Source organism: Diospyros lotus, chromosome 1 (genome assembly GCF_014633365.1).
Source record: "Diospyros lotus cultivar Yz01 chromosome 1, ASM1463336v1, whole genome shotgun sequence".
Classification (NCBI taxonomy): Eukaryota; Viridiplantae; Streptophyta; class Magnoliopsida; order Ericales; family Ebenaceae; genus Diospyros; species Diospyros lotus.
In genome coordinates this window covers 42,532,213-42,546,765 of record NC_068338.1, presented here as the reverse complement: position 1 = coordinate 42,546,765, position 14,553 = coordinate 42,532,213, and the positions used below count along the sequence as shown (strand labels likewise).

The 14,553-nt window shown below is 38.8% G+C and overlaps 2 protein-coding genes across 40 annotated transcripts in view; one reads left to right on the top strand and one right to left on the bottom strand.

Moving 5' to 3' along the window:
• The first annotated feature begins 404 nt into the window (after nucleotides 1-404).
• Nucleotides 405-1,536, top strand: LOC127788495 (late embryogenesis abundant protein D-34-like). The gene is made up of 3 exons (XM_052316837.1): nucleotides 405-540; nucleotides 821-1,108; nucleotides 1,202-1,536. The coding sequence occupies exons 1-3, from the start codon at nucleotides 469-471 to the stop codon at nucleotides 1,412-1,414; spliced, it is 573 nt and encodes a 190-aa protein (XP_052172797.1). The 5' UTR covers nucleotides 405-468; the 3' UTR covers nucleotides 1,415-1,536.
• A 1,440-nt stretch (nucleotides 1,537-2,976) lies between these two features.
• The window catches only part of LOC127802068 (cysteine synthase-like), a 185,882-nt gene continuing 174,305 nt past the window's right edge, over nucleotides 2,977-14,553 (bottom strand). For all 39 annotated transcript variants that reach the window (XM_052337864.1, XM_052337751.1, XM_052337862.1 and 36 more), the window contains 10 exons: nucleotides 10,412-10,524; nucleotides 10,113-10,236; nucleotides 9,779-9,900; nucleotides 7,167-7,350; nucleotides 6,895-7,093; nucleotides 5,642-5,963; nucleotides 4,905-5,044; nucleotides 4,344-4,468; nucleotides 4,048-4,249; nucleotides 2,977-3,345 (listed from right to left, as the gene is read on the bottom strand). In XM_052337864.1, the coding sequence (XP_052193824.1) occupies nucleotides 3,258-3,345; nucleotides 4,048-4,249; nucleotides 4,344-4,468; nucleotides 4,905-5,044; nucleotides 5,642-5,963; nucleotides 6,895-7,093; nucleotides 7,167-7,350; nucleotides 9,779-9,900; nucleotides 10,113-10,236; nucleotides 10,412-10,524 (1,619 nt within the window). In that variant the 3' untranslated portion in view covers nucleotides 2,977-3,257. The remainder of the gene's footprint in view (nucleotides 3,346-4,047; nucleotides 4,250-4,343; nucleotides 4,469-4,904; nucleotides 5,045-5,641; nucleotides 5,964-6,894; nucleotides 7,094-7,166; nucleotides 7,351-9,778; nucleotides 9,901-10,112; nucleotides 10,237-10,411; nucleotides 10,525-14,553) is intronic.

The window sequence follows — 14,553 nt, the reverse complement described above, 5'->3', positions numbered from 1 at the left end:
CATTATACTCTAATTAAAGTGCAAGCAAAAATAGAATACAGAAGGAGAGGGAATAATTACTGGGGAAACCCCTCTCCTTTGCCGTAACAAGGGGCAAGAGAAAAAGTTTTAAATTTAAGTTATTATATAGCATTAAATTTAATTAAATTGTTATATCATGTCAATTAAATGATATATATATATAGACTCAGTCACAAGGCGTCCGGTTTAGATGCCATCTGTCTTGAAGAACACTTTCAACCACGCCCCGAGGCTCCACACGAAGGCTCCCCCCACATTATGTCACCACAAGAATGGCGACGTCTCTGTTGACATTGACACGTTTCGTGGCTCACACAAATCCTCCATCAACATATATCAGGCAAAACTCTCAGATTAGCTATTGTGTTTTGCTTCAACAATATTGCAGAAACAGCTCATTTCTTCTTCTTCCCGCCGCATATATATAAGTTTATATATATCTACAAAATGAACCAGCAGCAGAGACAATCTAACGAAGAGCAAGAGCAACCCAAGCATGCCGACACATCATTTAGCCATGTAAGGGGCACCCTGCCCCTCTCTGCCTTCCCTTTTTTGTCTTTTTCAAAATTACGAGAATCAGCAATATTACTATCCTTCGGCTTCACAAATCACACAGAATTCTCTATGTAGATCCACTCTTGATCAGATTTGAACCTAAATCGCAAAGAAAAATACTGTAGACTCGTAACACTAGGCCTGCCTTGGGACTCACTGGCCTCATTTTGAATGATTACTTGCGTTCAAGATATTGTGTTATATTATATTTTATATAAATGCGAGTGTGCATGGCTTACAGATGGTTGAGCAGCACAGTGAGCCGGTGCCGATAGCAACGACGGCGGTGTCGAGATTCGAGCGCGGGAACATCACCATCGGAGAGGCGCTTGAAGCTACGATCCTCACATCAGGAGACAGGCCGGTGGATTACAGCGACGCCGCGGCAATCCAGGCGGCGGAAGTGAGAGCAACCGGCAGGATCAACATAATCCCCGGCGGCGTCGCGGCGGCGGCGCAGTCTGCGGCCACTCGCAACGCCCGCATCTCCAGAGACGAGGATAAGACCAAACTGAGTGAAGTTTTGGCCGTAAATATCAACCAATCTTACAGGAAAATCAAAATTTCAGATTTGTAGATCTGCATATGGTTAAACGATTAATTTCCGTGTTGCGATCGGCAGGGCGTGAGATCGAAGTTGCCGTCGGACAAGCCGGTGACGCGCCGGGATGCGGAGGGAGTGATAAGCGCGGAGCTGAGGAACGATCCGAATCTGGCGACTCGTCCGGGAGGCGTGGCGGCGTCTCTGGCGGCGGCTGCTAGGCTTAACGAGAGCAATCAACATTCGAAGCAAAACAACAACAACAATGGCAACAGCAATAACAGCAACAAATGAAGGAAGATAAACTTGAAAAGGAAGTTGCAGTTGCAGCACTCTGTTTGTTTATTTTGTTTTTCTGTTTGGTGCCGCGTGCGTTGTGTTCTCTAATTTGAATAAATATTATAAATTGGTGCTTTTTCACTGTCACTGTTTTTAGTCAATCATGACTTCTTCTTCTTCTTCTTGTATCTTATTTATTATCATATTTAGGATTCCTTTGCATCATCATACCCTCAATTTCAATAGAAATATAAAAGATAAATAACAAGTTTTTAACCTTTATCTAAATTAAGTATCAAACTCATAATTTATTGATATTAATTTCAATATATCACTTGCCCACCACTTGACTTATGCCCTAAACATTAGGTTACTTAATCTCAAACATATCATATTTATTCATATGATATGCTCGGGACCAGATTCGATAACAATAACAATAATAATATCAAATTTTAATTTTATTATTTATGTTCTTTAATTATATGAATTTTAACTTATTAATTATTTTCTTTGTTGAGAATTTGTGATGTTTGATTCAATAAGATTTGTGGGGACAACTTCATTATTAAAAATTAAAATTATAACCAATATGATTATAACTTGGCAATCTTTTCATTTCTCCAGAGTTTGTGATGCTTCCTTTGTACTAACTAGTTTTACCAAAACACTTAGGATTAGTTATAAATAATAACTAATCGGCAAAGTTTACATCATCTTTGATATAAAGTGATATCTTAAAATCTTGAACATGCTTTGACATCTTGAGCATGTTAGAATTTTTTTCAAGATTTCATCAATGTTTATGCCTATAAAAAATATTTAATTCTCACTCAACCTCACACAATATTAAAGTCATTTTGAGCAATAAGATATCAAGAATTACCTATTAATTTATTTAAATAGTATTTATTAATTAAGATATAGACCAAAAAAAAAAAATATAAAAAAATTCAAACAAAAATACTTTTCATCATATTAATTAAATTTATAAGTCACATAAGTTCTTATCTTGAATTTTTCAGATAAATTTATCTCTCTTCTCATTCGAATAAGTTATCTTGAACTTTACAAATAAATTATTTTAATATAATATTATTTTACTCATTTTAACAAATGTTATCTTAATATAAATGCATAGATTTATTCAAAATTTCCATCGAAGTTGTAATTTAATAATAGAAAATAATATTATAAATTCTAAGTCCCCAATTTAAATGTTGTTAATCTCAGCTATCCTCTCATTAAATTTCCAAGAGATTTTGTTTATAGTAAAAAACTAACACACGCGAGTCTCGTTTTAATAATACAATTTTCTCGTGGTTGGCTCAAAATCTGACACCCCTATGTGGCAATGTGGCATTTGATTTCCAGCCAATGCAGAAGGAGCATGGAATCCTTGGGGTGTAGTTTGAACCAAAATTCTGAAGTACAATACCAATTTCCACTCTAAAAGAGCTCATAGTGTTGCTAACATGTAACCAATAAGCCATATCATATGATATGTTCACTTGAGCTAGAAATACCACAAACTCAAATATATTTGGTAGAAGAATCATGCAAGGATGATCAGTTGGTGAAGGATAATTGAAAACAATTTCCATTTTATACCATAAGAATTCATACAATCTTGCACCATCGAAATCTGTAACCATTACAAAAAATTAATTCACTGTAAAAGAACAACAAAATAAATTTCCTAGGGTAAGTTTTGTTATATTTATAACTGGGATTTTGTAATGTACAACAACTACATAACAAAACTATGGAAAACTGGAGGAACGAAAAAATTCCCTCCCTAGAACTTACACGGACAAATAGAACTTGAATGACTCCATGGAGAATATTCTTCGGGGATTCAAGCAGCTAGATTAATTTTCTCCAGTGTTAATTCTGAACTGATGAGTCTAAGCAACACTTGCACAAGTTCCCTTATTCTAGGTTCCCTGTTACACAAAAAGATTCACAAGATATTAGAAATGCTCAGCCTTATATGCAAGAAACAGCAAGGGGAAAAAGAAATCTCACACTTCGGTAGCTGTATCTAGCTAGATAAGGTTATGCTTTGTCAGAGTTGCAATTTACTGGCACGATATAAATCCAGATGTTGAAACCAGTATCTAGCAACTCCAAAATGTGCCTCTTAGCGCTACTAATGTAATTGATGGTACCAACTATTTGAGAATTTTGCGTTATTTTCTTGATGCAATATAAGATGCATCAACTATATGTTATCAGCTTTATGTGACAGTTTTACCTCATATTGCTGAACCACTTTGTTGCCCCTTGCTGCAACTGGCGGTAAAGATTATCAATTCATTAGGTCGTCTGTATTATTCCAAGTTTTATTCTTCATTGTCATGTTGCTAATCAAGTTGATATCCTCTTACTTCCTTTGCAACTTCAAATGTGGCAGTTATATTCATGTCAAGTTTCGTACTGCACTCCTTGGGTCCAGACTTCTGCATTACTTCGTTTTTAGAATGAGAAAAATTATTAAGCAAATGATGCACTTCATTTTCAAAGCAAGTTATGATTGTTACGGCTTAATATCTACTTTATTAAAAACAATTAAGCACAAATTCTCTGTTTCCCAATCACATAAAAAATTCTTTTTTGTTTATCTAACTTGAGGGTTTCATTCTTACCTCGATGTCACAAGCTCACAAAAAGTTGGGAACAGAACAAACAGATGGGCATGCTTGTTAGAGCTCTCCTTTGTAAGATCTCCTTTAAAATATGGATGTAAAGGAAGAACAGAAGCTGTTTCTGAATGCATTATCAGATGAGCCAGCTCTTGTAGGACAAACATTATTTCTTCAAGTCTTGCTGGTGGAAATGGTCTGTCACCTGTGTGTACAATCCATTCGTCAACTTAGCATAGCCTTCAAGGAGTGAAATAATCATTAAAAGGAATCATTCGCAGAATAAAGAAGTGGCATACCTAAGTCATTCTCATCAATCAGAAATGTTCTCAAGATGTATTCGCATCTTGTCAAGAGTATCATGATTGAAATTTTGCTAACTTCAGATCCAGCAAAGTTCGAGACACTGGCTTCATTATTATACCTGATAGCAAATCTATATCAATCAACTAGTTTCTGTTCAATCCACAAGAATCTATGCATGGAGATGGTGTAACAATTGAGTAGATAATAAACAGTAAGGAAATAAGAATACATGGACAAGACTACCATTTATTAGTGCACTGTGCAAATATACTAAATCTATATCAATCAACTATTTCAAGAGATAAACAATATTGGCTTAGTTCTGAGTGGAGCACTCGCAAAAAAACCCAAAAAATGGATTGCTATTTTCAATATGTAAAAGCAATCAGGAAGTCGCAACACATTCATTAATTGAAGAGAAGAATTTAATCAAAGATTGACCTACATGGCAAACCATTCCACTTAACAGTCCAAGCAGCACAAGGACATCCTACATATTTAAGCAAACCAAAACAACTTCCAAGAGGATGCTATCGTGCTAAGCAATATTTTACCTGCTTAATGAAAATAACTTCTGCAAGCAAGTCAAAGAGAATCTGCTACAATGGGAAGGCATGAGCTCCACAGTTTCAATAGGCAGAGAGCATGTTCGTGATGCACAACGGTCCAGTGTGGAAACTAGTCTTTGCAAAATCTGTCAAAATCAATGTTTAAAAACTATGAAATGACATTTCTATGAAACACAAGGTGCTTCTAGATATCTAAGAACTTAATTTCATTATCTGCATAACTATCCATTCATAAGCAAAAAACACCAAATAATGGAATCACTACATGAAGGATAGATAATTGTCTGAATAAACAACAGAAACATTGGGAATTGAGTTCAGAAGAAGGCCAAAGAAGCCCATAATAGAGCAGGTTAATCTACGTCTCACTACAAGAGATATTCAAAGGTAAAATTGCTGGATCCCTGACATAATAGAACCACTGCTGGACCAATCATTATGTGGTCTAAAAGAATGAAACTGTTTTGTACAGAAAGGAGTATTTTTTCAGTAGTAGAAATTTACTTAGAAACTAACAGTGACATTTACTGTTACGTAGACTCCTGACAACAATAATAATGAGACAATAACTCTTAAATATCAAGAGAGTGAGAATGATTATAGTTATAACTATGATGATGGATACTACTCATCACCAGATGAAGCCAATGAGATGCATTGTGGCATTGGATGTTAAGGCTTTAAATAGTGCTTTTTCTATGTGTTAAAGAAGAGAAGATTACGTCAGGTGGTGCATCAATGCACGATGAAAGAATCTTGTCACCCAGAATGTCTAAAATATTCATCTCAAGAGACTCATCAGCTTTAAGTGCTGCAGCTGAAAGAGGATTTGAATGGAGGGCACGACCACAATAGCCCACTAGGAATATTTCATAAACATCTGCAACTTCTTTCCAGACACGGATTCTTGTAGATCTACTAATACTTGGATCTGGCCGAAAACTAGTTAATTTGTTGACTTCATCAACAAGAATGCGGTTGAAACCTTCAACAGCTGATCTCCAAAGCGCACCTTCAGGGTTGTCTCTTCTTGTTGTCATGCACCTATTACATGAAACAAAAAGCATCGTGTGAATAGACCAAAATTTAATTGCTTCCTATTGCAGAATGAATTAGTATCATATGTAGGAAAAGGATCATCATAGCATTTCATGTACTTCTAAAAAGACTTAGTTGAGTTGACTTGATATGTAGAAACTAGAAACTTGACTTTTCTGTTGAGTTCTCTATAATCCATGCAAGTGTATGATTTTACAAAAGTGAAGGCATCGTTGTTTCACATACATGGTAACTTAGCATGAAATTTGTATATTATACAACTGATGAATTGTTTCAAAAGAGAGCGAGCTTAGCCACCAAAAAACACACACAGAGAGAGGCTACCATAACCCCAAAAGAAGCCATCATAACATCACTAACTAGTACCATTTGGGGCAGAGGACCAATTGGGATGAATTCAAATGAACAGAGCTTTCTGTCAAAGAACTTCCATTTTGTGCTTGACTCTGTCTAGATTCTATCAATAATGCTGTCAACGTATGCATGCGGGACATGCATAAAAACATACAAAGTAATGAAGTATCTAGGTCTGAATCTAGCATATTAACAAAACAAGAAATAAAATCCTCTTGAATGTGCAGACACCAAGAAGAACAAAGACCTGGACTTTGCTTATAAAACAGATATTCTTCCAAATCTAGCTTTCAATCTGGTCGACACAAAGTGAAGTTGTATATCACTTCAGAACAAATAAATTTTGAAAGCATATTCATCGGGTTTTCTGTAACAAATGCTATAGCATAAAGATCATTGCATATTCCACACTGTAAAGCTATCATGCAGGAACAGAGGGATTCAGTAAGAGTTCAGTGGCATCATTAACACTTCTATATGACTGAGTTCCTGCAAGGTACAAACAAAAGAAAAACATTTGTAGCATGAACAAATTTAGCATTGGGTAGCTGAGAAAATTTACCTTCCAAGACTTTGGACAATTGCAGGGAAAATATTATATTTTTCCACTGCTGGAGCCTGTAGAAAAAGATCCACCAGAATGGGAATGAGCTTTTCAGCAAGCAGATAACTTGATCCTGAGCTAACAGATGGACCTCCTTTATTTAGGGATACAAAGTCGGTCCCATTGGCCATCTCAGATTCTGTCATCTTACCACCGTCTGGGAATGAAATTTTAAGTCAAACTTCTGCAAGTCCAAATGAAAAATTGAAGGACATGTGTAAATTCTATACCATGAATATGATGCTCAGAGTTGTTTCCCTCTGGCTTGTTCTCTTCATTCTCTAGAGAATCAAATATTAGAAGATATTGCAAAAGTTCCCTGAGAAAGAAGGACCACATTGAAGAAAGATGCTCTGCTGGATGTAATGAGGGTAAGATTTCCAACACTGCACGCTGCACAGGTGGAACATGTCCCTGGGAAAGAAGAAGGAATCTCATTAGCATGGTAGCTCAGACCAACTAGCAAACCATCTCTCCCTCTGTGGAAAAAATCATAAGATCCTAAACCTGCAACAGTAATTCACACAGCTGAAACCGAATTACAGGAAAAAAAAGGTGAGAGCAGTTGTATTTAAAAATGATATGAAATTGGAACAAAATTTCAAAATTCACGAGCTCCGAAAAAGTTGATTTGTCAGTGATGGCACTGTGAAAAATCATAGTACAATGTAAGCTACGTTTCTGAATATTATCATTACAAGAAATAGTTGTGATTTTTTATTTAGTACCGGTACCTGATTCTTTGAAATTCTTTCCTGTATACTATTTGCTCACTGAAACTGAGGTACTCAAACAGATATGCTCTCATCAAGAACTGAAAGAAATATATCACCAGTTGGCGCCCCTGCTCGGATCAGTAATTGACAAAGCTCAGTCCGCTTTCATCCATGGTAGGAGTTTGGCAGAAAATGTGCAACTTGCCCAGGAGTTGTTGAGGAAGTATGCTCGGAAGAGGATTTGGCCGAGATGCCTCATTAAGGTGGATCTTTGTAAAGCCTATGACTCAGTTAGCTGGCAGTTCCTACAGCAGGTTTTGGAAGGTTTGGGTTTCCCTCCCCTGTTTATTAGGTGGGTGCTTGAATGTGTATCTACGGCCTTCTACTCCCTTGTTATCAATGGTAACATGTGTGGTTTCTTTAAGGGCAAGAGAGGCCTGAGGCAAGGTGACCCTCTTTCTCCATTTTTGTTTGTGTTATGCCTGGAGTACCTTTCTAGAGCCGTTAATGTGGCGACTGCTAGGTCGGATTTCAACTTCCACCCCAAATGTAATAAGCTAAAGATATCTCATTTGGCCTTTGCTGATGATCTTATGCTGTTTGCTAGAGGGGATGTTCCTTCATGGACTGCCTTAAGGATTTTGAAGCCAAGTCGGGCCTACAGGCCAGCGCCCTCAAGTCTAGTATCTTCACTGCTGGCATCGAGGAACAGGAGCTCCAGAGCATCCTTGATCTAACTTGTTTTCCCAAAGGGGTTATGCCGTTTCGGTACACCTTGGTATTCCCTTGGCTGTGGTTAAGCTAACAGTTAATCACTATGAGCTGCTTGTTGCTAAGATATCAGACAATATAAAAGCATGGAATGCTGCTTCCCTTTCATATGCAGGGAGGCTGGAGCTTATACGAGCTGTTTTGCAAGGTGTGGTGTGTTTTTGGCTAGCCATTCACCTGATTCCAGCTGTGGTTATTGAGCAGATCTACAACTTATGCAGGCGGTTCTTATGGAATTCGAAGGCCTCCTTGGTTGCCTAGAAGGATGTATGTGTGCCTAAATGTGAGGGGGGCCTTGGCCTAAAGGATCTAAAATGCTGGAATTCTGGCCTTCTTGTCAGGACCCTATGGGATATTCACCGCAAGAAAGACACTCTGTGGGTTCAGTGGATACCCCAAGAGTTCCTGCCTTCGGTCTCCATCTGGTGGAGGCAGGTGCGAAATGAGGATTCCCCTCTGATGAAAAGGTTGTTGCTTATAAGGTTGCTGCTTATAAGAGATGCCATTTGTTCGGCGCAAGGCCTAACTGAGGCTGCTATGGTTCTGCTTGATAGCTGGACCAAAGGTCCTGTGTTTGATGTAAGTGCGGCCTATGAGTTCTTTCGTCCGAAGGGGCAGACCAAGGTTTGGGCGAAGGTTGTGTGGCATCCTTCCCTTGTTCCCAAGCATGCTTTCATGCTATGGCTGTGCGCTAGATTCAACATTCTAACAAGAGATAAACTCCTATTTTTGGACATTGATCGGACTTGTCCCTTGTGCAATGAGGCTAAGGAATCGGTGGCTCACTTATTTTTCCTATGCCCTATTAGCTCGACAATTTAGGCACATATCAGAGCATGGTTGGGCATCTCCAGGACCATGACTTCGATCCCAAGCACTCTCAAGTGGCTGAAGAAAGAAGCCAGGGTTCCTCTTGGTTAAGGCTGGCCAAGAAAATTGCCTTTGCTTGTTTGATTTATCAGATTTGGGCAGCAAGGAATTGTTTAATTTTTGATAATGTCCAGCCTACAACTGAAGGTCTCATTCGTAGGATTAAAACCTTTGTATACAAAGTAATGTTTACTATGTATCCTTATGTTTTGATCCAGTTTGAAGCCCTTGCTTTAGGCCTATAGTCTTTGGATGTTTATCCATGTTCCTGGGTATGCCCAGTGATTGTATGTATATTTTGATCATTTATACATATTTACTGATTTGATAAAAAAAAGAAAGAAAGAAATATATCACATGCTTCCCATAAAAAGAAAAGAATGCATAAAGATCATTTCAGTTCAAAAGGACTTCTTACTTTCTATGGCATTGATTATAATAGTGAGAACAAAAGTAATCAATGCGGAGAGAAGATACCAACTTACAAATTCAGATTCAAAGTTATTATTTGTGATCTTCTCTTGTTTGACTTCCATATGTATGATTGCTAGTAACCATTTGTACATGCCACCATCAAACATCCCTTGTGCTTGCACATATAATTCTCCTGCCACAAAATTGAAGGTTCAAGGAAATATAGTTATGCTTGTTCATTCCTCAAAAAGAGGAAGAAAGACACACCAGAATCAGTAATCTGAATCCTGGCTTCAGCCTAAACTAAGAAGGATATCATGATGTTCTGATTGCAATGTGCTCAAAGTACATGGCACATAATATTAAAAAAAAAAAACTATAATCCATGATGCTATAAAATATTACCGAGGCTGTGCAGAATCTCTTGTTTCACCTTGCTAGCTGCATTACCACCATAGTTTGGTGATTTCTGAAGAACAAGCTCATAAACATCCAGAACAGATTTAAGATACTCTATTGGCAAATTTCCCTGTTTCAGATGGTTGCATTTGTTAGAGGATTAGCAGATGCTCACAGTACTCTATTATAACAGCTAATTAGAAGTTAAAAATTGTTGCGGTTTTTGTAGTTGCATTTCAAAAAAATACAATCTTATAACATGTCTTTCATTAAATGAAGTAATCGCTGTGACCAGAAAATTTTACCTTAGGAGAATGAGAAATGACTGTGGACTGTAAGCAATTTATTGCTGCAAGAGCAACCTCTTTACTACCATGTAAAATGCTATTCTTGACGAAAAGAAGCAAAGATTCCCATCCTGCAGATATGTAAAGTGTGAAGCTTAGGAAGTAAACCTAGCTTTTAATATGTATAAAACCACTTAATTAAATTCATAGACTATACACCTATATATATATACAAATACAATGGGCCATGGGCCATGAGCTCTATCATAGGATTAACTCTAGACTATAATCATATAACTCAACACTCCCACTCAAGCTGGGGCATACATATCATATGCGCCAAACTTGCTTCAAATATACTCAATTCGAGGACCCCTGAGAGACTTAGTGAAGACATCTGCTAACTGATCATTGGAATTGACAAAATCTGTGGTAATACAGCTAGATAAAATATTCTCTCGGATGAAGTGACAATCTATCTCGATATGTTTGGTCCTCTCATGAAAGACTGGATTGGAAGCAATATGTAATGTAGCTTGATTGTCGCAAATTAATCTCATTTGTGATATCTCCCCAAACTTGAGCTCTTGAAGCAATTGTTTTAACCAGATAAATTCACACGTTGCCAAGGCCATAGCACGATATTCTGCTTCGGCACTCGACCTAGCAACAACCTCCTGCTTCTTACTTTTCCAAGATACTAGGTTTCCTCAACTAGAACACAATATCCTGAAGTAGACTGTCTATCAAAAGGAGAACCTGTCCAATCAGCATCAGAATATCCGACTACTTTCTGTCCTCATACAATAGTCCTCTACCTAGAGCTCCCTTAATATACTTGAGAATCCAGACTACCGCATCCCAGTGGCTATCACAAGGAGACTGTAAAAACTGACTGACAACACTGACTGAGAAAGAAATATTTGGGCGACTGATAGTGAGATAATTAAGTTTTCCGACTAGCCTGCGATATCTTCCAGGATCAGCAAGAGGCTCCCCCTGTCCTGGTAAGAGCTTTACATTAGGGTCCATAGGAAAATCTATATGTTTACAATCAAGCATCCTAGTTTCTTCCAGAATATCTAACACATACTTTCGTTGAGAGATAACAATACCAGAACTGGAATGAGCAACTTCTATGCCAAGAAAGTATTTAAGTAATCCCAAGTCCTTAGTCTGAAAATGATGGAAAAGATGTTTCTTCAACTGAATAATATCATCCTGATCATCACCGGTAATAACAATATCATCCACATAGACAACCAAGTATATACACCTCCCGGTGATGTGTGTTTATAAAAAATCGAATGATCAGACTCACTACGAGTCATACCAAAGTCTTGAATGACAGCACTGAAACGAACAAACCAGTCTCGAGGAGACTACTTCACCCCATATAGTGAGCGACGAGTTTACAAACCTGCCCAGACTCCCCCTGAGCAACAAACCCAGGAGGTTGCTCCGTATAAATCTCCTCCTGAAGCTCACCATGTAAGAAGGCATTCTTAATGTCCAGTTGATACAACGATCAGTGGCGTATAGCTACTATAGAGAGAAACAAACGCACAGAGGACATCTTAGCAACAGGGGAAAATGTGTCACCATAGTCAAGGCCATAAACCTGAGTATACCCTTTGGCAATCAAACGAGCCTTGAGGCGATCAACCTGCCCATCAGGACCCACCTTGATAGTATAGATCCATCGACAACCGACAAGAGATTTCCCCAGGTGTAAAGGAACCAAATCCCAAGTACCAATAGAATGCAAAGCAGTCATCTCATCCACCATTGCTTGTCGCCACTCCGGATCAGAAAGTGCCTCACTAACAGTCTTAGGTACTGAAACAGAGGATAAGGAAGACACAAAAACACAAAAAAGAGATGAGAGACGGTGATAGCTAAGAAAATTATAAATGGGGTGAGGATTGCGAGAAGAATGGGTACCTTTCCGAAGGGCAATAGGAAGCATATCCTCAGAAGGCAAGACCGCGGCAGGTGGAGAGACTGGAGCAGGATGTGAGGCAACAGGAGTCGCTGAAGTAGTAGGAGATGTAGGAGAAGGCGCAGGAACAACATCTCCACCGGGAGGAGACCGAGGCTAATGACGTCGATGATAAACCTGCAATGGGGTAGAAGAAGGAACAGGGAGAATAGGAGCAGGAGGACTTGTGGGAAGAGGGATGGCCTCAGAAATGGGTTGACACTCGGAATGAGGCGAAGAGTAGAAATGAGACAATTCAAAGAAGGTAATATCCGCCGAAAGAAAATAGCGACGGGTGTCAAGAGAATAACACTGATAACCCTTCTGAAGGCGAGAGTAACAAAAAAGAATGCACTTGATGGACCGAGCAGACAATTTATCTTGACTGGGAGACAGATTATGGACAAAACAGGTGCAACCAAAGACACGTGGAGGAAGAATATATAATGGTTGATCAGGAAACAAAAGAGAGTGAAGAATCTGGTGTTGAAGAACCGATAAGGGCATCCTGTTAATGAGATAGCAAGCAGTAAGGATAGCTTCAGCCCAAAAGCGAAAGGGGACATGATGATGTAGAATAAGAGTATGAGTAGTTTTAATTAAATGTCTATTTTTACACTCAGCAACCCCATTCTGCTGGAGTGTATATGCACAAGACAACTGATGCAAGATCCTCTGAGAAGACATAAATGTAGTAAAGGGAATAGAAAAAATACTCAGGGGCATTGTCACTGCGCAATACTTGGACAGAGGTATGAAATTGCGTTTTGATTTCAGCACAAAAGGATTCAAAAATTGAGAATAACTCAGAACGATTTTTCACTAAATATAACCATGTGCAACGAGAATAATCGTCGATAAACGTTACAAAATATTGAAAACCCAAAACAGACACGACACGACTAGAACCCCAAACATTGGAATGAACTAAAGCAAACAGGGACATAGCCCGATTATTGATACGCTTTGGAAAAGAAGTGCGAGACTGTTTTCCAAGTTGACAAGACTCACAATGAAAAGACGACAAACTAGATAAACTGGGGATCATCTTCTGAAACTTAGCCAAACTAGGATGTCCCAAACGATTGTGGAGAAGAGCAGGAGACTCAGTCACCGAGCAAGCAATAGGCGATGCAGGAAGGTTGAGATGATAAGAGACCCTGCGACTCACATCCGACGCCAATCATCTGTCCCGTACCGTGATCCTAGATAGTAACAGAATGATCATCAAAGATGATAGAACAATTTAAGACACGCGTAAGTTTACTAATAGAGACAAGATTAAAGGGACAATGAGGAAGATAAATGACAGAATCTAAAGACAGAGAAGGTAAGGGTTTGGCAGTGCCAATAGCTTTAGCAACTGCTTTGGACCCATTGGCTAATGTTACAGAAGGTAAAGAAATAGAATTTGTAAAATGAGAGAACAAATGGGGATTACCAAAGATATGGTTAGAAGCACCTGAGTCCAGGACCCATGGTCCCAAAGAGGATGACTGAACGAGACAGGCAGTGGAATCACCAGAGTGGGCGACAGAAGCAACTGTGGATGAGGTTTGTTGGGATGTCTTATACTTGAGATAGTCATCATAGTTAGCCCCAGCGAGAAGGATAGATTGCGGTGGATGACCATCAAAGGACTCAGATCGAGAACTATCAGCATGAGCAACATTAACACGAGGAGGGCGGCCATGCAACTTATAACACTGTTCCTTAGTATGCCCCCACTTGTGACAATAGTTACACTTGGGGCGTTTGCCCCAATTATCACGATCTCCTCCCTGTTCGCCATTACTCTGAACCTGGGAAGCCATGACTAAATGATCACCTGCAAAAGAGGGAGGCACCATAGGAACACATGAAACCCGAAGAAGACAAGAATACACTTCATCCATAGTAGGTACAGTAGGACTAGCAAGAATCTGATCATGAACAGAAGCAGGCTCAGGACCAATGGCAGCAAGAGTACACATCATGAAGAACTTATCCCGTTGAGCTAGATCCTCCGCAGTAGTCTTACCAGCAGGTAACAAGGAGTTAAATTCATCTTTAATAGAGGCCATCTGACCAAGAAAATCAGGAAGAGTCAAACCCTGTTGTCGTAAACTAAGCAGATTAGACACAACTGAATACAAGCGTTGAATGTCATTAGTGTATAACGCTTTGGCCTGAGCCCACA